This window comes from Manacus vitellinus, unplaced genomic scaffold, assembly GCF_001715985.3.
Source record: "Manacus vitellinus isolate BGI_N305 unplaced genomic scaffold, ASM171598v3 scaffold_10_pilon, whole genome shotgun sequence".
In the NCBI taxonomy this organism is placed as follows: domain Eukaryota; kingdom Metazoa; phylum Chordata; class Aves; order Passeriformes; family Pipridae; genus Manacus; species Manacus vitellinus.
In genome coordinates, this window is record NW_021938838.1 from 1,722,869 (window position 1) to 1,749,059 (window position 26,191).

Sequence of the window (26,191 nt, forward strand, 5' to 3'; positions counted from 1 at the left end):
TCACAGGAACAGACCCCTCAGGGATCCCTCTGCAGATCTATGGATGTTTTGGAGACCTGGGTTTGCAGCCAGCATCCCATCCCACACTGATTCTAGGGCGCTGAGGGTTTTTACAAGGAAAGAAGAGGTTGCACCCAAGGTCTCGTAAAAAATAGGACAATAATGACCTCCCTCCACAGTGGCCTCTGCAGCATCCTGCTGCTAAACCAAGCCCTAAATCCCCAAAGCAAGAACTAGAGGGAAGAGCAATAAAAATAAAAGCAGTGCCCTGGTCTGTGCCACGGCAGGCTCCGTTCCCAGGCTGTACCGGGTGGGGACGAAGATATTGATTTCTTACTGTAAGAGAAGCTTCCCCTTCTGCCTGAGCAAACCTGACCGGTGCCATGGAACATCGAGAGAGCCCTGGAGTGGGGAGGAACAGAGCTGTGGCACAGGGGCACTCACTAGAGGAGCTCAGCTGGCCAGCCCTGGCTGGGATGTGAAGCTCCGCTGGGCCGGGTCGCACATCAGGGCCATCCGAGGGACCGTGACCCTCCTCCGTCTGTCCCGCTGGGGAAGAAGCAATCTCAGCCAGCAGCTCCAGGTCCTTCAGGATAACCTGCAGAGAGACAGGGATGGTGCAGAGTGAGCACACGCAAGGGCAGATGGTACAGGGAGCTTTCCTTTCCAAATCCAGGGCCAGAGAGGGTGAGATGGGTAGCAAACACCATGTCCCAGCACATCAAGAAAGGTGTAGGGAAAAGAGAGCTACCTGTAAGGCTCCATGTGGACATTACAAATTCTTGCAGAGGGGGTAGGGCAGTAAAGAGGAAAGGGGAAAAATCCCCACGTTTCTGCTCTGTGAGCCCCAAGGGAGTATATGAAATTAAACCAAATTTACACAATCAGGAGCAGGGCTTGCCTTCCCCTTGTCCCACTTCGGGGAGGTCTGGGTTTTGCTTCCCCACTCCCCCTCATAACAAAATATTTGGGACAATCCCAGCAAGAGCACAGGGATGCTCTGGGGCATACACCAGCCAGCCCCTGCATGCAGGGCAGCATCCCAGGAAAGGCTCAGCTCATGACATCGAGGCAGAGCTGCCATTCGGATTTCATAGCTCTTTCCTTCCAGAAGTCACCAAATTAGTCTATATATAGCATTTCTGGAGAAGTTATTACTGAGTGGTTTTTTTTTTTTTCCGTCCTCAACCCTTCTCATGTCTCAGGCTATTTTGGGTCCCCCTTCATTCAAATGTCCTTGGGTCTAGATGTTTCATCAGCTGTCCCCGAAGCTCTGAGTGTAGTGGGGCTGTGTGGAGCAGAAAGGCTGCCAAAAAGGGTCGACTGTCACATCTAGCTCATCAACATCTGGCAGAGCACATCCCTGACTACCCCTTGCCCACCAGCACAGCATTCCAGGCTTTCCCTGTGTTCTCGCAACGAATCTTTCTGAGGAGATGCAGTTATATGAGAGTTTTAGTTTCTGAGCTAACAGAGAAAACCCTTACCCCCAGAAAAACAAAAAGGCAATTACATCTCTTTTTTTGATCGTGCTGGAAAATACGACGACGCCTGAAAATCAGAAAAAGGAGCTCCTGGGTTTTTCTGTTGCACAGATATCCTAAGCTGAGTGGGGTTTTTTTGCAATTAAGGCTGATTTTCAAGCCCCCAGCAGCTTTGGAGCAGGCAGCGTGGTGTCCAGGCTGTGGTGGGAAAGCAGCCTGCCATGGGCACCACGAGGCTTCAGCATGCTTGGGAAGTCCCTGTGCCTATAGACATGATTAAGTCTCAGCCCACAGCTCCCCAGGGAGGAAAAAAAAAATAAGACAACAACTTTTACTGTCATCCCTGAAGAACATGGCACCTCGTGATGCTGCCAAGGCTGGGAGCTCGTTGCCAGCACGGGAGGTCCCTGCCATCACCAGCCTTCATCCTCTTCCACAGTGAGGAGTCTGTGCTCCCTGGCAGACAGAAGACCTTGGTCCTCCCTCTCTGCCTGGTTTTCAAGCATCAGTGGCTCAGACAAAGTGATGTTGGTGGTATTTTGTTTCAAGCTGAGGATGCCCCCGAGCAGAGCTCATGATGCCTGGTCTCCTGAAGCTCTGTGTAGATTCTCTAGTGGCTAATCATGTGGCTCAGCTGAACTTGCAGCCTTCATACAGGCACTGACTTGGGTCTCAGGCTCTCACAACTGGGCAAATAAACACACAGGTTTCCAAGTCTCACTGTCTTTGGCTAAAACTGGCAAAGGGACTCAGGGCTTGGCTACTGGGGCTGGCAGGCAAGTGAGAGCTGGGACTCTTGTTCACATGGTGGATTTTGCCAAACCCAACTAAACCAGGAGCCAAGGCCGTCTGTGGTTGATGTACAGCAGGATCCAGACACTCACTGCTGCCCTAATCCCCACCCAGTCACATCATCCACCTTAGTCTTCACCACCAACTCCTGCGGCATCAGGAAACAGGACCACGGCCCCAGGCCAGGCACAAATCATCCCTGCTGCTTCCCAGAGTTTTTAAGAGCCATGTCTTGAGGTCAGATCCTTAATCCAACCGCCCAGAGCTGTGTGCCAAACCCCATCTCTGAAATGCTGCTTGGGCTTGGGATGCTCTGGCCAGGACAGCCTGGGCAGCAGTGACCTGTGCCACTGGAGGGCATGGCTGGACCTCTTGAGCTTTGGAGAGGTTAAGGAGTGTCCCCTCAGGCCAGCTGTGTAGGTCACAGGCAGGAGGTAGAAAAAGCAGCATAGGATAAATTTTGCAACTGAAAACCACGGAGGAAATAAGAAGCAGGAGGGATGGGTGCACCAGCACTGGAAGAGCAGGCAGCTGCAAAGACCTGGGGTTTTCCAGCCGTGGGAAAGAGGCAGGGATCTCCAGCTCCTGCTGCTTCTTCCCCGCATGCTCCGGAGTGGGTTCCCAGCTGGAGATGGAGGAAAGGCAGGAGCGCTTGGTATGCACTGCACATCCCTGTGCTGAGCAAAGCTGGAGCTGGCGGCTTTGTGCGAGCCAGGAGGCTGTAAGAAAGCAATATCCTGCCATTGCCATGGCAACGACCGGCTGCGCCAGGCGCGAGCTGGTCCCATCCGTCAGGAACCCAGCGGCCGTCGGACCCCACAGCGCTGGAGCACGAGGGCCAGAGCCATTCCCAGCTGCCAGGCCAAGGTGTGATCCTGACAGCCAGCCTGGAGGATCAGCCCCCAAGGGGGTTTTCCTGGTCCCAAGGGGATTTCGGGAAAGATTTCCCGGTGGTGATGAGACACAGGGCAGTGTGCTCTGCTCTGGGCGAACGTGAGGCTGGTTATAGGAAGGAGCAGGGGAAGCAGCATCGTGATGGATGGGGAGACCTGTCCAATGTCACAAGCCATTCCCAGCACAGGGATGAAGAGCAGCATGGAAGAGCGGCGAGCTCCGGGTGGCCGGGTAACCAGAACCAGGTTTTCTGACAGTTATAAATAAGCGGCTATTCCTCCTTCCTGGGAATAAGCAAGATTTCTCCCTGCATTGCCTCCGGATTTTGAGGGCACACACAACTGTCGGCTCCTCCAGATCTAGGTCAGGTTAATTTGCTGCTCGTTCTGGTTGAACGGAGCCGAGCCCGGCCCTGCCGGCGGCGCGGGGGGAAGAGCAGCCCCTGGACGTGTGTGCGGGATGGGATGGATGGGATGCACCTCCCTGTGCGTGCGAAGCAGTGCCTGGATGCTCCTGGAGGAGGGGGAGGATTTGCCCCTGGTCAAAACGCTGGGTTGGCCCCCCCTGGCAGGGGGAGGGGAGGTGACCCCAAATCTGCTGCAGGCCCCCCAGGGCAAGGCTCAGCATCCCACAGCACATGCTGACTACCAGGACACCAGGCAGGTTAGGCAGCCGCTCCTGGGGCACACACACAGTGGGCAAGGATGCAGACTAAGCTCCTGAAGGTGCTCTCCCTGCTGGTATTTACGGAAAAGTTGGGGGGGAAAAAAAAGAAAATAAAATATTAAAATGCCTCTGTGCAGCAGGGAGACGCTCACGGGCAGCTTTGTGTGTCCCAGTGGGTGGGTATTCCCTGGACAATGAAATGGGGCACACAACAGCAGGGATAAGGTTAGTCTTACCAGGGAGAAGATGGGAATTCAGCTGAAGCAAGATGCTAGCAAGTCGGAAAACAAGAAGTTTAAGGCCTGCAAAGCACTTCTTCAAAGGGGACCAAGAATCAGGGGGACTGTGGAAAACCTCACAGCATTTCCAGGACGGGCAAAGGCAGGTGGAGGAGAGACCCAGTGGGAACCAGGAAAATCCAAGGATGCTGCTGGGTGCTTCCTCCTGCTCCACCACTCAAAATGCAGCCCTTCAGCATGCACTGAGGCTTCTCCAAAGGGCTTTATTTATTTTATTTCTTCTCCCTCCAAGCCTTTTAGCCGTAGCCAGGGGAGGGAGATGAGCATGGGCAGGCAGTCCTGGAGCCAGGAGTGGCCAGCAGCAAAGCTGGCTGAGCCCCAGGCACACACAGTGTGGAAAGCAAACTTACATCCTCCCAGCCTCCACCAGTTTTAAAGACAGAAAAAGAAAAGAAAACTCACCATTAATCTTCCCACAGCAATGTAACCAAACCTCTTTTCAGGTCCCCAGCACAGCAACTTTTATCCTGTGATCTGGCCAAGATCTATTTTTTTTTTTTGCATTCCCAGGAGGGGATGGGGAGCAAAGGGGAGGCAGCAGGGCTGGGGCCTTCTCCTCTCCTCCCCGGGGCAAATCCTGCCAGGTTATGCCAACAGTTGCTCACAGCACCAGGAAATACAGCTGGCAGTGGAGGGGGGGCACTTGATAATACAGCCAAAACCAACCCAAACCAAGCTGGAACCTGAAAACTCCCTGTCCACCCTCCTGCTTTTGCAAATCCCCCAGCTGTCCCTGATGCTGGGGCTGCAAGGGCCAGGCTGCAGCACCCTGAGCATGTCACAGCTCAGAGCACCTCTTTAACTGTGTTTAATTGGCATATGGGGAGCTTAGCAGGCCACCTGATGCCAGTCACAGGGTGGGATGCCAAGGAGGTATTTCGTAGAAAGCTTAAGGTTGAAAAATACCTCTAAGATCATCAAGTCCAACCATCAACCCAGCACCACCGTGCTCACAACTAAACCACATCCAAGTGCCACCAAGTGCTGTTCTTTCGTGAATTAAAGAGCAGGGAAGGAGGCAACACAGGTCCAGCCAGCAGGACGGGGCTGGAAGAAGCTGGAACAGCCCTGGGGTATCCCTGCAGGCCATGCTGTGGGAGGCTGGATGCCTGCAAACCCTTCAAATTAACATCCAGAGTCCCAGAGCTTATGAAGGTAAAGGCTTTGCTTTCATTTGCTACCCTGTCTCCCATCCAGCATCTCCCTCCACACCCAGGGAGGGCACCCAAAGCCCAGCTCATGACATCCTGCATCCTACACCCCCATCCCACCCTGGACCCTCTCTGAGACAGCTCCCCAGGGCAGGGATTGCCTTTCCTCCATGGCAGACAGGTATTCTGTGGTTTTAGACTGCTCCATGACTTCATCCAGGAACACTACAAGCACCTCCTTGAGCCCAGGCTGCCAGTTTGCCCCAGCTGTTGTTCAGTGTGGGTATAAACTCCATGTGTATATACAAGCCAGGAAATTATAGTCTGAAACTGGTGCTGAGTCTAGAAGTTCCCTATGGATCACACTTCCCACCACAAAACTTCCTATTCCTGCACTGTACAATGCACAGACTGTTGTTCAACCCAGTGGCCTTGCAATGTCTCGAGTCCTCAGAACCCACTTCTGCTTACAGGCTGCTTCCACCTACGGTAATCCAGGCTGACCACATTTTCCACAATCCAACTGGAATTATATACATCTTTCTATACTCCATTATTTCACTCCCAAGCTCACTGTCAGGGCAACTGCCCTCTTGAAAACCAGCGGCCTCCCTGCTTCGGTACCTTGTAGCTTTGAGACTCTCTCCAGAGAAGCCTTACCACCAAAAAAAGTTCAAACAGAAGCCAGGCACACATATGTTAGAGTTCTCCTCTTTACAGTCCTTAGCTTACACCCTCTGCTTTGCACCAGGTCACAGTATTTTGGCCCTGGTGGATGAAAGGCTGGGAGCTGGAGCACAAGGGCCCTAAACCCAACAGAGCAAAGCTCCAAACCAAACCATGCTAAGACAGCTATTGGCTTTGGCACAAGCTTTTGTTCAGCTTCATTGTCCTGGGAATTGGGCACGATGGGAGAAGTTTGCCAGGATTTACTGTGAGAGCAGAGCTCGGAGTAGGGCAGAGACCTGGGCTTTGAAACCCTGCAGTGCTGCAGCAGGACATGCAGGAGGGCTGGAGGAGTCAACAGCAAAGGAGAGAGATGGCCATTGGGACACCACCACCCCTGGGCTTTCTTCTCACCTACTTTAATACTGGAAACCCAAGGGAGGGGAGAATGTTTCAGTTTGTCATGGAGAAGCTGGCTTTAAGGTCATGCAGATTTTGCAGTACATAGAATCAGAGAATGGTTCGAGTAGGAAGGGACCTTAAAAGACCATCTGGTTCTAACTCCCCTGCCATGGGCATGGACACCTTCCACCAGATCAGGGTGCTCAGGGCCCCAACCAACCTGGCCTCGAACACTTCCAGGGATGGGGCAGCCACAGCTTCTCTGGGCAACCTGTGCCAGTGACTCACCATCCTCAGGGAAGAATTTCTTCCTAATACCTACCTAAACTTGCCCTTTGCAGTCAGTGGCAGCCCACGCTGAGCTCGCCCTCTCTAGGGAAGGACATCAACTCCTGAGCAGACTTCTGAAGGAACTACTTCTGTACTCAAAGCCTTGCCTGGCCACTGCACAATGCAGGTTCTCACGCTGACAAAGTTGAGAGGAAGCCAGAGTCTATCCTGCTTCACATCAGACACCAGCTCCACCTCACACGTCATTCCTGCCATGACTCAGACAAAAGTCCCAGCACAACTTTCAACCTCCAGCAAGATTGAGGAGAGCAGATAAGCAGACAGGAACACGTTCAGCCATAAAGAAACAACCTCATTTTGAAGCCGGAAAAATGAAAACAAAGCAAAGAAAGAAATCCAGCAGCGTCACTGCTTCACAGTTTTCTCAGAGATGCCTTTACCTCCTGTTCAGTTCACCTGAGCTCAGCTCCTGGGTCCATTCAGGATCCAGGGAACTGAAAGGCTACATCCAGAGCTGGCTTTGCACTAGAAACTCACAGAAGATAATCCTAAAAACATGTCTTCTTTTCAGCAGTGCCTATCAGTAGCAGTGCCTTTACCCTGCAGCTGGAAAGGTCCAACCCACTGCCCAGAAAACATTTTCTGACTTTTCACATTTTCTAACATCAGTTCTTCAACGAGGGCTGCAAGACTCACACTGACAGATGAAGCAGCCAGTGGAGGAAAACCCACTCCCAGCAGGACCCTGCTATGTCTTGGAGCTGCACGGAAGTTTTTAAGCACATCGAATTTTAAGCAGGGCTTTTATAGACTGCCTTCAAAAGCAGATCTCAGATGCAGGACAGAACCTTCCCCTGCTGGGGAAGCACGAGGTGACGCAGTGCAGCAGCACGGCATCCGACAGCCGGGAATCCTGGATCCCGACTTGTCTACACATCAAAGGGAACTGCTGGTTTCAGCTTCGCTCCAACTTCTCCGTGCTGCCTCTGTGAATCTTAACCAGGTGTCTCTTGACCATTTATTTACTGGCACAAGAGGAGTGGGTAGGAAGGGGAAGAGGAGAGAAGGCAGAGATGACTCAGGAGGCTGCAGATACATCATGAGACACTGGCCCCTGTTCAGCACAGTGGAGGAGGTGCAACACCTTGTGCTACTTGAACGATAAAAACAGGCGTGAGACCTTAAAGGGCATGGATCCGGCTCCATCCAGCGTGAGTCTTTCCTTGCTTTAGGCTTGATTATTTATGGCAAGTGCACGGAGAGACTCAGAGCAGCTCAGCAAGACCAGATCTTAAAAATAAGAGACCTGAGCACAGTCTTTCAGTCTGATACACGGACTAGCACTGAGCCTCCAAAGCCAGACTGTCCTTTGGTGATGAGCTGGCGACAAACAGCTGCTCCAGGGCAGCTCCAGGGCACATCAGGAGAGTGACAGGTAGCCTCCAGACCATGCACAGGGGTAAGGGAAACCACAGCCACTGCAGAAGGACGTTCAACCTTGCTGGGAAAAAAGATGACGCCGGCACTGCTGCCCAGCAGGTTCCCATGGGGAGAGCAGCATCGCAGGAGGAAGGCAGCAAAAAAACCCTCTGAAGATGTGTACACCTTCTGTTACACCACACAACGTGCACAGCCCTGCCTGGAAAGGGGAGGGAGATGCTTCCTCATCACAGAGCTGATGGTTACCTCATACAGGCCCCCATGCCAACCAGGTGATTCCCAGGCCATTAGCCAGGAGCTTCTGGGGATCACAGTCTGCTCTAGGACAACATAACCATGCACACAAATACTGTACTGACTAGGTAAGCACCCCACATCTCCTTTCCTAATAGACACTGACACTGCAGGTTAGATAGCTCAGTGTGTTCTCATCATTCCCCAAAATGTCCAGCTCAAAACCCCTCTACTACTTCAGTCATTTCTATTTCCTCTGCAGAGAGCAGCAAATCTGGTTGAGAGCCAGCTGAGCGGTGGTGTTTAATGGATTGACTCGTCTATGGATTTCCTTAAAAAAAAAAAAAAAAAAAAAAAAAAAAGAGCCACCTCCAAACATTTAAATAAATAGAAGCCAGGATTAAATAAATCAGCTTAAAATTACTTTTGAGCCATTCCCAGTTATGTCACATGGAGGAAATGCATCACCAGGGTCCTTTCTTCACTGCTTTTTTCAAATATTAATAAGCAGTGTAATTGCAACATGACTCACTGCGATCTCCTGCCAAGCTGGAGAGACTATCTGCAAGATGCAGGCTTTCTAGAGCATTGCAAAGGCAGATGTGTGCTTGGGGACTCTTTTGGAAAGGTTTGCATCGTAAGCAGCAGGGGATGGAAAATGGCCAGGCAGTTGCTTGCCTTTGCAAGTCATTCCCTCACTTGCTCATTCCCTTCCCTCCTCTCACATGGGATTTATTGTAGGATTGGGGTTTGGTGCACTGAGCATGTAAGGCACAGCAGAGAGTGTGTGATTTTTATTCCATGAGGAAGGTCCTGGCTGAGAAACCAGCCAGAATCCTTTGCAATTCTGGGCAAGAGGTATCCAGCTGCTGGTGGAAGCTCTAGGAGTGCCTGGACCAGGCTGTGTGCCAGCCTGTCAGCCTCCAACCTGAGCACTAAAATGCTCCAGCAAACAACTGAGAGTGGGAGAAGACAACAACACTACTAAAATTGAGATGACTGGAACCAGAGAAGAGGGGTGAGGAAGAAAGACAAGGAAACAGGAAAACGGTGCAGCAGCTCAGGAAGGGAGCAGCATGGGAGATGAAGAGCGATGGCAGAGCAAGTGGTCTCACTCTCTGCTGCCTGATTCTCTTTGCTCTCCCAAGCTGAGTGGTTCCCAGCCAATCTGATGCCACGGGGCATCTACTGCAGCCCCACCAGGCAATGCTGCTGCTGCCCTCTGAGCAGTGGGTGCTGCTTAATTGCCTCATGACTTGGATCCGGCAGTGCTGGCTGAACACAATCCCCCTTGCATCTTCACAGAGGTTGGTGAAAGGCAACTGAATTCCCATTCACCAAGGATCTGATCATGACCCAGCCCCATGGGAAAGACACCAGCTCTGGGGTCTGAAGCACCAGCTGCTTTCCCAGGCAGGCAAAAAGGATTCTTAGGAGTTGGCTTTGAAGGGTCAACTCTCAGAGGTGGAAAAGAAGGTTTATACATCAGAGGGCCCCCAAGACAGCAGGGCTTCCAGCTGGATCTTCAGTTTGGCCCAGTCCCAACACTGGCCAAGCCTCACAAAATACCTCAGTTCAACCAAAAAAACCCAAAGCCCAGCTAGATGTGGAGACAGTAAGCTTCCAGCAGGACTTGTGCAGCAGCTGCAGCACTTACCTCATCCGACTCATCTGAGAGGGTCCGTAGCAGGATGGGGAAGAGGCTGTCGGTGTGCCGGAACATCTAGGAGCAGAAAGGCAGCTGGCATCAGTCCTGGTCCCTCCCTGCCACAGAACCACCTGCCCCAGGGGAGGCTGCAGAAAGCTTCCCCAGCATTTTCCACCTGAGCTGGAGAGCTCTTCTTCCTCAAGCTGCGGGGTATCCAGCAGCCAAAGCCTTCTCCGAAAAGGCAGGTGGACACATGTTCCCACTGCTCCCAAGACAACTACAGCCCATTTGAGGGCACGGAGCAGGCTGGGAGTGCACAAGCTCAGGCCCAAGGGAAGAAGCAGGCTCAAAATGCCGAGTCCCCAACCTACCTTACGAGGAGTCTTGATGTACAAGTGGTAGAGCCATTTCAGGACTGCAATTCTGGTCATCATCCCAATGGATGTGTCGTGAAGGTGGCAGTCCAGCACCTGAACTATTCCATCCAGGTTCAGGGTCACCTGGATCCTCTCACAGCTGCACGGAAAAGAGTTTGGTTCAGTGCTGCAATGTCCAACTCATTCCTCCCATGGTTGGGAGGTCTACAGCACATCAAAGACTGCATCAAACATCTCAGCTCAAACCCTCGCTAGACCAGGTTGCTCAGAGCCCAGTCCAGCCAGGCCTTGAACATGCCCAGAAATGAGGCATCCACAGCTGCAACCCCTGCCAGTGCCTCACTACAAAATAGTTGGGACTTGCACCAGAACAGGAGACCCCCAGGCAGAAGAGGTCATGTTACAACATTTTTGTGTCCTGTTTGTGGTCCTGAAACCTACCTGATGATTTCCCACCTCCTTGACAGTGGGGACATGGGAAATACCTGTCACAGGATCCTCGGTTAAGGAGAGATGATGGTTGGAACCAAGATGGTTGGAGGAGACCAGCAAGATGAAGCTACACTGAAGAGTATAGTCATGCCTGTCCTACCCAAGCTACTGAATTATTCAAGGCTGGACCAGGCTCTTGCCGATTTTTCCAGTGTGTGCAGAGTGGCCGTGCATCTCGTTTGATAAGAAATCCTAAGGGGCGGATTTCTCACGGTATAATTTGCAAGTAGAGCTGCAGCTTAATAGGATTTGATCTTCCCCAGGACACACGTTGTAAGGGCGAGACGAGGAGGCTGCGGCCCCTCACGGCCCTGCAGGGGTCTGCCTGCTTGATCTCCCTCGTAACAGATGCTGGGGGCTGAAAATTGCATTTCGCTTTGATATTGAAAACAACAGCCAAGGGCCAAACGCTCAGACATGCAGAACTGAGGGGAAGGAGGGACCCACAGCATGGAGAGCTGGGAAGGGAGATGTCCAAGGGAGCAGCCTCCCAGGCCATTTAAGCCAGCCCTGAAAGAGCCCTGTATCTGGTTCTCCAGCAAAACCATCTCCCCCAGCAGCAGTGCAGCCTGCCATGCCCCCAGCACAGGGCTGTATGTGAAGAGGAGAATGAATCCTTGACCCGACATCTCCACGCAAAAATACACTTTGCCTGCGCAGGAGGGGGAAAAAGAAACCTCAGGGTAATGCATTTTTCAGAGGGAAGAGGCTGAAAGGACAGCTCAGAGAATCGGCATGAGAAGCTGTTCCTTTTGGAGGTGGCTTCGACGCTGTCACACCCACCAGCTCCGTGGTGCTGTAAGGCAGGTGGGGAGGATGCAGGGGGCCATGGTTTAGCACAGCACTGTCAGTCCACTCATACTGGACTTCTACCAGCACAGAAACAATTTCCAGCCCATTTTGTGCCAAAATTGCTCGTGAAAACCCCTCCTCCATGTTTTTTGCAAGCATAGAGTACCTGCTTGTGATGCAGTACCTGGGCAGAGCCGGGGTGGCTCAAGCCAAAACCCACCTGAGTGGACCCCAGGAGGTGGTTGGGAGCACCAGGCTGACCTGGAGCCAGCCAGCCCCCAGTCATGCTGTGTATCACTGCCCTGCAGCTCTTTCAGGCTCAGCTCCCACCAGGAGGGATGGCAGCTGGGAAAAGCTCCTTTCCGGCTCTCCTCTGCCCGCATCTGCCGAGATAAACCTTTCAGGGGGGTTGCCGGCAGAGCAGCAGCTCGTTTACTCAGCACAAAACCAGGGCACCACCCTGAAAAGGTCCAATGAAAAATCGGAAATTGGGATAAAAATCTCCCACCTCCCACGCTCCTCTGCCTCTGAGACAGAGCAACCTTGGATTACCAGGGGCTGCTGCCTTTCCAGGGGTTACTGCAGCTCCAGCGTGGGCTCCCAGCTCGCCCTGGCTCTCCTTAATCCCCGGGAAGCGTGGAGCAGGAGCAGCAGTAATGGCATTGCATTAATGTGATCCTCTGGGCCTGCCACGCCGGCTCCCAGCGCCGGCATCTGCGGCAGGGCAGATGTCAGATGCAATCACTTCCATCTAACCCACTACCCCAGATTCTCCTCTGGAGGATGAACGTGGCCCTGGCACCGCCTCCGTGGTTTGCCTGTGACAGCCAGAACATGTTTTTAGGGCAGACTGAGCGATGATGGGGGTTGTGCCGGGCTCTCACCTCTGGATATTGGTGCCCTTTGCTCACGTTCAGCAGTGGGGCAGAACACCCACTCCCCAGCACATACCCCCATCTCAGAAAGCACCCTCCAGCACGGGAACAGAGCTTACTTTACCATGCATTCAACCCAAAGCAACGTTTTTCACCCCCTGTCCCTTATCGACTCATTTTCTCATTTCTCCCCTTCCTTCAAGGGTTTCTGCCAACCCTCTCCTCAGCGGTCACCTTTCCTCTGCCAATGCCTGAGCTGTCATCTCCCTCCTGGCCTCCTGCCTGGCCCAGCTGCTTTCCTGACCCCGTTTTCAGACAAGGTTAAGGCCCAGGCCAGGCTCTAGCCTTTAGGCGAGCCCAGCAAAGCGGCCTTGCCAAGGGTGGAAATATCCAGGTTCTTTCATTGTGGTCCAAGTCACAAGGGCAGCTCCCATACGGGCTGGCAGCTGTGCTGCTCAACGGGCTCGAGCCAGCGGCCAGGAGGTAAACAGCTCCTCTCTGCTCTCGGTCCCACAAGCTGTCGCTTTCTTGTCCTCCATCGCTCTCATTTCAGCGCTCTTGGCCTCCTTCTGCTTGCTGCAGTTTCCAAGATCTCCCAGGGAAGCGATGAGGCTAAGAGATCTAGGCAGAGGCATCCAGTCCAGTGAGCTGTAGATCACCCTGACAAGGGCTGGGACAGCGTGCCCGAGGTCCCCCTCCAGCTCCCTCACCCAAGCATGCAGTGAGAGCAGCAAAGGGAAGACATCTCCTCACTCCAGAACGGAAAGGAGGGCTGGGAGGAGCCACCCCAAAAGGACACCCTGAACCTTAAAGCTACACAAGACAAGCTGTTGGAGAATGTTTGGTGCCTGAGCTCAAAGAAAGCCATTATGCTGCCTTCAACCAAGCATTTCTGGGTGCTGTGTGGCACCCAGCACTCAAGCATTCCTCACCTCCAGAGATTCCCAGCTCCACCCTAAAGGTGTGTCAGGCACTTGGAATGGGGGTACAGCAACTTCCAGCATGAGACAAGCACCAGCAATTTTAGCTTTGTAGTGAGCCCTAACTACCACATTTAAAAGCTTGGTTAAAGCACAGCCTTGGGCAGTTCAGCCACGTGGCAGCCTCTTGCCCTTTCTGCAGAGCAACACACAGCTTTACGTGTCCATGTGCTGCTGAACACCACCCAAAACACAAAGCCTTCCTTCCATCAGGAAGGACCACAAAGGCTCTTCTGCAGATTCCGTGTCCCTTACCTAGTTTGGTGAGGGACTGTGGTCCCATCACCCACACTGCCCAACCCTGACTGCTTCCAGCTGTGCCTGACCATCTGCCCAGGAGCAGCACCAGGAAGCCATCTCAAACAGTCCAGGTCTTGTATCGAAACACCGATGCAGTTACAAGAGCCTAAAAAGCACTTTCCAGCTGTTTTGGTCCATTGACACAGGACAGACATCTGCATCTTCTCCTGCAGCAGCTCAGACCGACGGAAGGAAGCCCGGGCTCTGCTCCAGCAGCCACGCTTCCACCTCCCCTTCCTGATCCGGTCTCACACCAGTGATTGCAGCAGCAGCATGGTCAGCCAGGCCACAGGAAGGCTCCAGTGCCTCTGAAACATGGTTCTGGTCCACCTTCAATGACAGTTTTTGCAGAAGCTGGAAGTGGGGACTCCCATCTGGATGGGGACCCCAAAACCCCTCCAGCCCTGTGCAGCCAGGCTCTCCCAGGAGCCACTTCCGTCTTGGCACAGACACGGTCCCCATTTCCTAGTAGATGCCACCAGGAAACTCCCTCCAAGTGAAGCTGGCAAACACTTGGGAAGCATTTTGGATCACGTTTCAGGAGTGGGGGGTATGTGTGTGTGTGTGTGTGTCAGCTCGTGGCCACAGGAATGTGCCCAGCATCCATGTATCGAGCACTCAGACCTCATCATCTTCTGGGATGGCATCTTCACGGAAGATGTGCCTCTGCAGACGCCAGGGCACGAGCTCCTCCGCCCCCACTGCCCGAGGTGCTCCCTTCCCTGCTGCTGCAGTGCTATCCCTCTGCAGCCGGCTGCGGGGAGGGCAGGAGGAGGGGGCGTGAGAGCTGGATGCTTGGTGAGAGCTGGATGCTTGGCGCCGGGCCATGCTCCATCACTGGCTCGCCGGGGGAGACCGGGGGAAGCGAGGGGGGGGGAGGGAAACGAACAAAAACAGAAGCAGAGAGTGACTTCATCTTAAAAGGCAGCTGCAACTTCCTCCCTTTGCAGCTTTCCAGCTTTCCACGGTGACTCAGGGGCTTCCCGCGGTCCTGCCTTGACACCCAGTGGGCGCTCGGCGCAGCCGCCGCTCCCCGGCGTGAGTTACGGCTGCAAACGGCTGCGGGTGCCAGCTCTTGCCTTCCTCCGGCTCCAGGGCCAAGCCAGACAGTCTGAGCAATGCATAGAGCACCAGGCAGACATCCAGGGCTCCCACCAGCCACGTACAGCCCCCCCCAAACCCATGCCAGTCCCCCACGACGGATGCCACGGCAAAAACAATTCAAGTTCCATTGCTGGATCAAGCAGAGAGGTCACACTGGGTTAGGAAACGGGCTTCAGGGCAGGTAAACCTCATGATAAAACCTGGAGTCTCCTGTTTAAAAGGGCTTAGGAGGGGCTCAAGAAGAAGTCTCTCTGCAAAGCCAGGTCTCTCAGAGATGTGGAGGGTCCTTCTTGCTGTCCCAGATGGTTTTCCCTGGTGCTGGAGTTGCTGGCAGACTACTTCAGTTTGGGCAGCCTTCTCCTTCTGTCTCTCTGTGACACTGGGATGACATACCCCAGCTCCCCCCTGTTTCTGTCCCCCTTCAGTTTTCACTCCCTCTCTCCCCCAGGTGCAAGCTCTTCAGCACACAGCCCCAGCTATCACTTGTCCTCCTGACTTATTGCCTCTTCTTTTTCTTCCCCACCCCCTTCTCCATTTCAGCCCTAGGCACATCCCCCTCTGCACCTACTAAACTTTTAGGGCTGAGCAGGGTCAGGACCCAGCAATGACAAAAAAGACAGGAAAATCATTCAAGAGCCATAAACCAACATCTAGGTGCAAATTAAATGACCTGTACTTCCAAGAGAGAAAAAATTAAGGGCATCATTAAGACCAGGGAGTAGCTGGGCTGTACAGAAATGCAAAAAAGGAATGGAGGGTACACACCATCAACCTGAAAAGCTGATGCTTGCATTGCTCTGGGACGTGTCACGATGGGCATCACACTGGTAGGATGCAGCTAAAGCAACACATCCTATTTTGGGGATCACAACAACAAATAAAAATAAGCATCAGCACAATAAAAGTGCTGGAAATCACGACCTCTGAGTAAAGGAACTGCAGCAGCAGGAGGAAAGAAGAGATGCTATTAGAGCAGATGGATTTGTCCCCAAATTCAGACAGCTGGATGGGAGGAAAGGTATTTGCAGGAGACATGATTTAGATGAGACACTGAGAGAGAGCGTGCTGGGCACAGAACTGGTGCAGGGCTGACTAATGCCACACAAGGTTGCCAGGGGTGCAAGACCACTCACCTCTGTGGCCCCAGATCCAGCCCCACAGGGAGCTGCCAAGGCTGCAGCCTGGAGCAGGGTCAGTGCCCCCCAGGCTCTCCTGCCAGCCCCAGACCGTCCATGTGCCACGTTCCTGTGAGGCCTCTGTGCCTCCAGAAGATGATCACACAGTTCCTCTCTCACCATTCCATTACAAAGGCAGAAGGGAACCAAATGCCTTCTGTACTGGCCAAGCTAGAAGAGCCATAAATGAGACAACCTCCTCTCCAACTTCACCCTGTTTTTTAGGGGGAATGCACAACCATGAGGACACCTGAGGACAGGTGAGGTGCAGATTCCTCAGTGCACAGACACTTGCTGCCTCACTGGGGGGCTTTGCAAGGTCTCTTCAGGAGAAAAACCACCTCGGTTTACCACAAACTCAAGACATTTTGGTGCAAAAGCATTAAAGAGAAGCAGTCAAGCCCTAGAGCATCCCCAGGCATCCACCCTACTGGGACCCAGGAGACCCCAACTGCTTCCCAGCTCAGCCCACCCTTCCTCACAGCTCTGTCTGCATCTGTCAGTCTTTGTCTGTACCCTGAGAAGCCTTCCCTTCTTGTCAAGCCCCTCTGAAGCAACAAACAGACCCTACCTGGTCACTGTGAAGACACTGCTGTTGCTGGAGTCACCAGATGCATCCAAAGACCCTGGGGGCAGGAGAAGAGGAGACACAGTTAGTGGGATGGCAGGGAAGTTGGACAGCAGGACTGGGAGGCTGGAGAGCTACATGACCTTCTGCAAAGACATCACAAGCCATTGTTTGAAGGCCTGGGGACCCAAAGAATCACTTCTGCCTGCAGTGAGCATTTTACACTCCTTGTCAAGCTCTTCTCTGCTGCCAGAGAAGTTGGTACAGGACTGCACCTACCCAGCAAAATGCAGGTGGCACAGCTTCAGACCTCTGCCCCAAACTGGATTTCCTCTTCTGTAACAAAGACTCAGACACATCCTTCTAATGGTTTCAATCATTCTGAAAGTAGCCCAGAACTGCAGAGCTGCCTTCAACTGTCCTGATTTCAACACCTCGAGATACCACACACACAGGGAAGGTGGAATCCAACCCAGGACATCTCCACCTGGCCATAGCCTGACTCCATGTGGAAGCCAAGACACCCAAACAGCTTTTCAGCCTCTGCTTGGTGCTAAAACTGGGTCTTGCAAGCACAGTGACAAAGCACTGCAGGATGAACTTGACTCTTTGTGCCCCCTTGTGCCAACAGCCTCTACTCACACAGACAGCGCCACCGCCACATCAGCACTCCCAGGGAGCAGGGCTGAGAGTTTCTGAGGGAAAAGCATCACAGCTTTTCCTGATCCCGCCTGCTTCAAGGTGAAATTTAACCCCAGAGGGGTCGAGATTAAAGCAATTAAGTTTCCTGTTGATGTTTTAAAGCTCTTCTGCGACAGATTTTAATACAAGGAGGTATTCTCGGGACAAATGAGGAGTAAAAAAGAAAAGTTTTTGCTGCTGTGCTATGGCAGCTCATTTTCTGCTTTATCCCTTCCAAAAGGAGACCCTGCATGGCGTTTGGCAGTGAAAGCTTTTGCACTTTTGTTGAAGATTAAGGTGCTTCCTTAGGCTGAGATTATGAGGTGTCTGGGTCCACGTTATGGACAGAAATCAAAGCAAAAAAGGAGGAAAAACAAGCGTTGCATTGGCCGGGAATCGAACCCGGGCCTCCCGCGTGGCAGGCGAGAATTCTACCACTGAACCACCAATGCTGCCCTGGGAGCTGCCCCGGCCTGCTCCTGCCTGCCCGTGGGCAGCAGGACACGGAAACCCTTCCGTCTCAATTCCACCCCCTGCTCCCTCTCACTGCAGGGTTTTCTGCTGGCGGGTGTGTTACAGAAGAGCACCGGGCTGAGGGTGCAGCCCCAAACCAGCACGGCTGAGCTCACGGGATTTAACTGTCACACGCATAATTCGCACACCTGCACAACCAAGACGTGCTGTGCCAGAAGCAGTGTTTAGTCATGCCAGGACAACGGCACCCAAGGGATGCCAGAGGGCTGAAGCCACTGCTGCTTCCAGGCATTGGTGCACTGGGACTGCTTAGTTTCTTCTCCACTGAACCCTCTTCCAGCTCTTCCAGTCTGCTTACAAACGTCTGCCCTTTGTGTTCTGGAAATTTTAGGACTGGGACAATATCCACAGGATAGTCTGGAGAGGACCATGAATTTGGAAAGGATCCAAAATCCTTCTCCTTCCCTTTCTTTACCCTTCTCCACCATCAACACCCTTCATGCGCATGTTGATGCGCCCCCAGGACAAACACAGCTCTCCGAGCTCTCCTTTGGATGACAATAGCTGCTCTTGAACTATAAATGATCTTTTTCAGGTCAACTTAATGACTAAGTCAAAGTGGAGGGTGGTGAGGGGATGGGGATGCTCATGAGGGAACACAGCACTGCAGCACCACTTGGGCTCCAGGTTGGACCAATGACCCTCTTAAGAAGACTGCACCAAACGGGTCTCTCTCAGCAGAGATCTGCGAAATAGAAAGCAGAGAGGTCCAAAGAAAGTAGAGAGGTCCCACATGTCCTGAGCTGCTTCAAGACACCAAACCAACTCAGGAACTTCTCTTGAGAACCTTCCCTTGACCTTCCTCACACCTCTAGTGGTCCAGATCAATGGGGACTCACCGCTGGATGCTGCCTCTGGCTTGGAGAGGGACTCCTCCGGGGTGGGCTCCTTTGGTATGTCTATCGACTGTTTGGCCTCATCCATTTCATCATCCTCTGGGATGACCAGCTTCATCAGGCTCTGGTTGCACACGTTTGCCACCTCCTTGATGTCTGAGTGAAGGCAGTGTAAGGAACACACGTGGGTAGGTGCCAGCCACGGAGAAGCCACCACAGCCCCACCAGGGCTGCCCCAACCCAGCTACTGCAACCCCACTCACGTCCAAACGGCCAGTGTGGGTGTTAGCACTCGGAGGGAGGCCTTCTCCTGGCCCTCTCCAGCCATGCAGCTGGACCTGCGCCCCAGGGGCAGGAAGCAGGTGCTTCCCTGTGGGTTGCTGTAGCAGGAATGGGAGCAGCTCCGAGTTACAAGGATACTCTTCTTGCGATCATCGTAGGAGAGACACGGCAGGACCGCGGTCAGGATCCCTGAGGAGTAGGGCAGCATCACCCGGCCAGCCAGCTGGATGAACTCCCTCATCCAGCACATGGCTGTAAGCTGGATCAGGTCATCTGGAAGACAGGAGACAAGCAAGGGTGAGGGAAAGGACAGCACTGGCAGCTGAGCAAACCCCGTAAGCCAATGACCACCTGCAAGCATGGAGCTACCTCTGCTCCATCCAGAGAGACCCTAGCCTGGGAAAGCTCAGTCCCAGAGGAGATCAACTAAGACCTGAATCTGCAGTGAGGCTGAGATTAAACACAATCATTAAGTTTTAGAGTTAACCCCCTTCAACTTATAATGAAGGTTTTCTCATTTACAAGTATTCAGTCAAGCTTACCAATGCATAAGGACACTTCCACTGTCACACCCATTGCATCTGTGCATCTGGGTCAAGCACTGTTCCTAGAGTTGGGGTTTTAACAACCTCCCCAAGCTCTGGGGCACTCTGTTCGTGCAAGGTCAGGTTTTAGGCTTAAGCAGTGTCAGCTTAATGAAAAGCCAGCAATCTCCCAAGAAACCCACTCCCACCCAGCAATGCTTAAAGAGCAGTTTAAGCTCAATGAGCACAACCTGGGGACAAGACCCTTCTCAGGAAACACATCCAGCTGCAGCTGTAACCCTCTGCCACTGCCTACACAGCAGACCCACAGGAGCTGCACTGCAGCACTGGCACAAAGCCCACACACATCCAACTGTCTGGCCTGTGCACCTTGTGCCACCAGAGGTTATGGTAAACCCTTAGGGAGATCCTTCCAGAAGTGCTGCATATCCACAGGTGCCATGCACAGCCAGATATTTTTCTTTCAGGCCCCTCTGCTCTGGGAGGATGCCAGACCTGTGTTGTGTCTGGGCAGTAGTGCCAACTGTGGGAGAGCTGCCTCCCACCACAAACCAGGAGCTGGGTGCCACCGCTCGGTCCTGTGCACTCACCCGCTGCCTGGCAGTGGATCACCAGGATATTGGCCATTTCTGCAAACTTGACACTGGAGGGATTCTTCTTGATCTCCTTGAGGAATTCCCCAAGAGCCATCTCGCACCTGCGGACAGGCAGAGCAGCTGGTCAGCGCACGTCCCCTTGGATGGAGAAGTCAGGGAGAAGTTATGGAGACAATCCTGCAGGGTCACAGGGAAGGGTGCTGGTGGCATGGCAGAAGTGCCTCCCCACAGGGGCAGGGCCAGGAAGGGACGAGGCTGAGAAGCTCATCCTGCCCCACAGCAGGGACTGCACACAGCTGTGAGGACAGAGGCAATGACTGCCCAGATCCCCCCAAACCTTCCCAAAACTCCCCCACAGCCACTGTGGATATGGAGGCGCCTGGGATGGGGAGCACAGAGGGGAGCAGCTGGGCAGCCAATATCCAAAGTTTTCAGTGCTGGTTCCTCAGCATGTGGATGCTGGGAAACAAAGATACAGAGAGGATCCAGAAGGGCTTGGCAGGAGGATAGGCCCAGGCTGGTCTCGCCACTTACTTATGCCCCACAAAACAGGTCCAGCCACTCTCTCCCAGCACAAAACACCAGGATCCTCTGACCCCTCTGAGAACACACAGCCAATCCTGCACTTCAAAATGCCTCTGTCTTGGAATCAGCAGCGTATACATGGAGCAAGCTCCCAATGCTTGCTCCTGTTCTCCACCCAGGAGACGCTGGGCTGGAGCTCTGCCTTGCTGAGAGAGACTCACATGCTGCTTCTTCAGAGAGCTCGTACCCCATCCCAGCAGCACAGTGGCTGTGAAGTCAAGGCTTCAACCAAGCCAAAACAGTCTGTGCCCCAGGCACAGAGCAGGGTGTCCTCCCCAGCCACAACAAGCCGGGAGAGGCCCTTGCCAAGGACACTTTGATCCCCCACCCAAGCCGATCCGCCTCCCACCACACCCACAGGGTTTTGCTGCAGTTATACAGAAGAGCTGCAAACCAAGGAAGAGGGTGATGGATGGACAGCAAACATGACACAGCCCTCACACCCCGCCAGCCTTCACACTCACATTTTCCGTATCTCCTTGTTGTTGTCTCCCAGGATCTGGAAGAGCCCGTCCAGGATTTCTGGCAGGTAATCCAAGAGGTTGATGTCAGGCACAGACTCCAAGACTAGGATCTAGCTCGGGGAGGAGTAAGAAAGAAAAGGTGAGTTTTGGAGAAGCTGATTAACATCACCAGCACAAATCTGGCAGGATACTGAGGAATTCAGAGCTGAGCTGTGTGGGATGGGGGGAAGAAAAAAAGGACAGTGTGGAGCTGCCCATCTCGGGAAGCAGCTGAGCTGGCACAGGAAATGAGTGATCAGCCTGCAGCACTGCTACATTTCCAATCACAGCTCTGTAAAACAACGCAGGAATCAGGAATGACTGCCAAGACACATGCAGGCAGACCTGGGATGGCAGTGGTACAGCTGAGAGTCCAGGGACATGCATCTCCTCAGACTCCAACCAGGCACCAAGAGCTTCTGCCCTGCACAGAGAGGAGAAAGCAAGGGGGGATCCCTTGCCTCCCAGAGAGCAACATCCCTCCATCACTGCTGGGTGATGGAAAGCAGCCTGGTACTGTCCCTTGGTAGACTATAACCTCTAGACCACAGTATGTCTATTTATACAAGCAACATTTTGACTGTACTTTCTAACTTGGTGTGTAGTGTCCTGAACAGGTTGGCAGAAGCACAGTGTGATGTCCCTGTGACTGCACCAGCAAGGTGACAGGGAACTGCCCTTTTAAAGAAGGTTAAAAACTCGGCTGGCTTAAAAACCTGCCCCAAAAAATCCAGGTGCCTGAGCTCACACATTGCCGTGGATATCTGCACTTTGCCCAGACACAGGAAGCTGATGAGACACAATATTCTGGAGTTCAGACTGGCAGGAACATGTGGCACCCCGTGCACCTACCCAGGATATGATGAACTGGCGGGCATACTGGTTGTTGGAGTAAATCCTCTCACGCAGCAGTGGGATGAAGCCCACCAGGTCAAACTGGTTGCTCTCTGTCACGATATCCTGCAGAGCCCAAGCAGAGGGTGTTAGGAGGGATGGCTGCCAACCCATGTCCATGCAGACACCCCACCCTGTCTTTTTAAGGCACATGACAGGAAAAAGATGACAACCAGTTGATGCACGAGTCTGCAGGTCATGAGACCTGGGGAGAAGGAACCACACAGTTTATTCAGGCAATGAGCTAGGAATTCCCCCCCTTGGGCAGGGACTGAGCAAGACCCAGAGAGGGATGCTCCTGCCTGCTGTGTGGCAGCCTGGCTGAACAGGAGGACGATGGGAGCATCTCCAACTCATGCCTCAGTGGTGTGCTGCACACATGAGCAAGCACTTTTGATGCAGCCACACGTATCAGGGTGGGGAAGTCCCCAAGCTTCCTTTAAAGCTCTTTCTACACGCTTGGTGGATTTTGCTGCCTGGCTGAGTCTCTCACCCCGGTGTGGCAGAGCTGATCTCCCAGCAGGAAGGTTTGCAGCAGGAGACTGGTTTAACTGGTGTGATAAAGAGGAGTGAGGGTAGGATCTGGGAGGGAGCTGCTCGCTTCTAAACAGCAGGAAAAAAGGAACTGGGAGGTCTGTGACAGTAAAAGCTCATCAGCAGACACAACAGGAACGGGAACCAAGCCCTGCTCCCCAAAGCAGCAGCAGAGCAGCTCTGCTCACAAAGTGACCCATCTGAGCAAGGAATAGCAGAAGAACAGCCCTTCTGTTGCCTGGGACAAGGGTGAAAACCCGGTCAGACTAAAACCTTGCTTCCCCCAGTTCCCAGGAGTTGAATGCACATGTGGCCCTGGGATAACCCACCAGCCCCTCCATCCAGCCACCCTAAAAGGCCCCCAGACCCTCAATCCAAGAGGTTGTGGTCCGTGAGAGAAAGAAATGTTTTATCAGCAGCCACAGGACTGAGCAGGGATGGTTTTAGCACCTGCAGCCTCAGGGACTGACATATCCCCAGCCAGGACATGCCTCCAGCCTACACCAAGGACTCTCAGCTGGAGAGCAAAACTACCTTGAGGAGCCGATCGAGGAGCTCGGAGCCGCTTTTGACGTTTGGGTCAGGATCAGCAGCCAGCTGTGAACGACAGAAACAAGAGCCATTGCAGCACTGGGTCCCAGCTCTGCTCCCTGCTCTGCAGTGCAGCTCCCAGCAGGCTCACAGGACTGTTGCTCTCCTCTGGCATTACAGGGAAGGACAGAGAGGAAGACCCTTTATCTCCAATTTCTCATTAGGCTCCACCAAATTCTCCGGAGAGACTTCCTAAGGGGAATACCAAGCAAACTTCACCTCCCCCTGCTATGCAGGTTTTCATGGGCCAGTCATGCCCTCAAGAAGGGGACAAATACAAGTTAGCAGTGAAAATCTGCAAAGACATAGACATGGTTTTGACCCTACAGACCCCACAAAGCTGTAGTGCTGCAGAGCCACCTCGCCTGCAGCAGCTTTCTCAGCCTCATTTTCGAACACCATTCAACAAGGAGCAGGAAAATACATCCTGGAGGTGAGGATGAGCAGAGAGCAAGGTATCTTACAGTGAACTCCACACCCACAGCATCAGTGAAACCGTGTGGAAACTGCTCATTTTGTCCCTCAGACCTGTCTGGGTCAAAGTTTACTTGGAACACTGACCTTGGACAACCCGGTTTGTTTGACTTGGAGATGTCGAGGACTAGGGAAGAAGCCTCAGAACTCAAGTGTGGGAAAGAAAAGCACATGGGGGTTTAAGAGGAAGCTTCTTACCTTGCTGAGGCCATCAAAGAGCACATTGAAGTGCGGGAGGACAGAGCCTCTGGCCACCTTGACGATGTTGTAGAGAGCCTCGCAGGCGTAGTACCGCAGGCGACTGTCGGCGTCATTGAAACACGTCAGCACTGGCTCAATCAGCTCCTTCAGGTACAGCCCAGAGTCCTGGTGGACACAAGGAGACTGCTCAGCCAAGGACCATGGCACAGGGAAGAGATGGCACTGCCCTGGCACGTACTGCAAACATCCTGCCCGTACCTCAGCCCTCCTTCCCAAAGATCCTGCTCGTGCTGCCGGGGCTGCCTGAGCTGGGGGGGGGAGGTGGAAGGGCTGCAACTCCTGTCAGCTCTGTTAACACGAATTAGCAACCAACCTGCTGAGTCTAGTCCAGCTGCTGGAGACTCAGGATGGACAGATGCACTTTAAACACGCCTAGGGGGAGCTGCCAAGATGTAGCCCAGGCCAGAAAGCGCTCCAGGGCCCAAAGGATGAAGTTGGGTGTGCTGGGAAAACTCAAACACGACCCAGCTGAACGCTGCGAGGCAGGGAGGGAGCCAGGGAGCTGCAGGGCCACCAGCCCAAGTCTCCCCATCACACTGACCCAGGAGGAACTACTGTTCTCACACCACAACCTGCACGAGCCCCAGACCCCACGGCACCCACCTTGCCCAGGGCGATGGAGCAGGCTGCCAGGCCAATGAGCCCCCCTTTCCGGCTGTGGGGGTGCTGGGAGAGTGCAAACTCCTGTGACAGGATCTGGATGACGTGTTTGATTTGAGATGTGTTGTTCTGAGCCACAAACTCTCGCACCAGCCTGGGGAGAGGAGAGGAGAGCACACGGGGGGGTTTTAGGTTCTGCCCGATACAAATGCTGAGGGGTTTGGTTCCCCACGGGGACTTTCAGCCACGACAAACACCAGAGAAAGTGGTAATGAAATGGGGAATGCTGACAGGATCCACAAGTGAAACTAGAGCTCTCCCCTCCGCCCTGCTCACATCCAACAGCAGCTCACTGCCCTCCTGCTGCTCCAGCCAGCAGCCTCCTACACCACTCAGGAGCTCTAAGCCCAGGATGGGCTCTCAAGGGCCACCCCAGTGCAGCTGTTTGCTTGCAGAGAAGAAGTTACCAGGTCTTCAAACCCTCTCTCCAACAGGGCAGGTCATTTATCCCCAGCAGGGCACAGAACAGCAGCCCAGAGGAGCTAAGCACAGACCAGGAGTGCTGGTAGCTCAGCACAGAACTGCTGCCCACCAGACCCACACACAGTGCCAAGATTTTGGACCTTTCCCAGCCACCCACACACTGCTTCAGCTGATACCCCATACATTTAATTTTATATTAACAGTATATTTAAATATGCTCCTAAACAGCACGAGCCTTAATAAAAAGCCAACCCAGTTTCCATACGCGATACCTGCTCCACCCCAGGAACTTGCAGCTCGTTACCCAGAGATAATTAATGCATCACCCTGCTCAGATGAATGAGCTCCAGCCTACGGAACTGCTTCCAGGTCCCAGCTCGTCCGTCCAGCCTTTTGGTCCCTGTTTCCCTGCGGCAGAGCCGCTGGCCAGGCAGGGAGGCACAGGCAGCTGTGGAGGCAGCTGTGTAGGCAGCTGTGCAGGCAGCTGTGCAGGCAGCTGTAGCATTGGTGGTTCAGTGGTAGAATTCTCGCCTGCCACGCGGGAGGCCCGGGTTCGATTCCCGGCCAATGCAGTGCTGTTTTTCCTCCATTTTTCTTGGACTTCTATCCACAAGACAAGACTCGGGCCCCTCAAAAATTCTGCCTAAATCAATAACCTTCACCTTCACTGTCAATAAAGGTGAAAAAGCTTTCACTGCCTAATTCCATACAAGGTTTCTTTGGCACTATATGGATCTCACACTGCCCTCTCCCAAACAGGGGCCACTGGCCAGTCACGCACTTTATAATCCAGGCAAATCATTACAGAAAATGTTCATGAACTTTCCTTCCCAGGATTATGAACACCAGCTCTGCTCTGACCTTAGCAGCTGCTCCCTTTCTCTCCAGGGGCACCAGGCAGCCCCTCCCTACTCTTCCTACTCCAAAGCCAAGTTCTCCAACAGTTACAGCCCGACCCTTTCTCCCAACAGGTGATTTAGGGAAAATGGCTCCATCTCCAGTCCTGCTCCAAAAAGAGGAACACACCAAGCTCAAGCAAGACAGACCATTGGAGTGATCACTTTACTGCTTACATTTCATGGATGGAGCTTTGCTTGAATGTGAACAAGTTTACAGACTTCCTTAAAGGGTTCAAGATTTAATTAATGAGGCAAAAAGCCAT

The 26,191-nt window shown here is 53.3% G+C and overlaps 1 protein-coding gene and 2 non-coding genes across 3 annotated transcripts in view; 1 reads left to right on the top strand and 2 right to left on the bottom strand.

Annotated features, from left to right (window-relative positions):
- VAC14 (VAC14 component of PIKFYVE complex) overlaps positions 1–26,191 on the bottom strand; it is a 68,137-nt gene that overhangs the window by 29,698 nt on the left and 12,248 nt on the right. The window contains exons 2-13 of the mRNA XM_029965489.1: positions 24,550–24,700; positions 23,884–24,051; positions 23,155–23,217; positions 22,045–22,152; positions 21,154–21,263; positions 20,099–20,205; positions 19,102–19,236; positions 18,685–18,837; positions 16,634–16,688; positions 10,339–10,483; positions 9,977–10,042; positions 445–598 (exon numbers count right to left, since the gene is read on the bottom strand). Coding sequence (XP_029821349.1) covers positions 445–598; positions 9,977–10,042; positions 10,339–10,483; positions 16,634–16,688; positions 18,685–18,837; positions 19,102–19,236; positions 20,099–20,205; positions 21,154–21,263; positions 22,045–22,152; positions 23,155–23,217; positions 23,884–24,051; positions 24,550–24,700 — 1,415 coding nt within the window. The remainder of the gene's footprint in view (positions 1–444; positions 599–9,976; positions 10,043–10,338; positions 10,484–16,633; positions 16,689–18,684; positions 18,838–19,101; positions 19,237–20,098; positions 20,206–21,153; positions 21,264–22,044; positions 22,153–23,154; positions 23,218–23,883; positions 24,052–24,549; positions 24,701–26,191) is intronic.
- On the bottom strand, positions 17,693–17,763 carry TRNAG-GCC. Its single transcript has one exon. It is a non-coding gene; the product is annotated as a tRNA-Gly (tRNA).
- Positions 25,531–25,601, top strand: TRNAG-GCC. The gene has a single exon. It is a non-coding gene; the product is annotated as a tRNA-Gly (tRNA).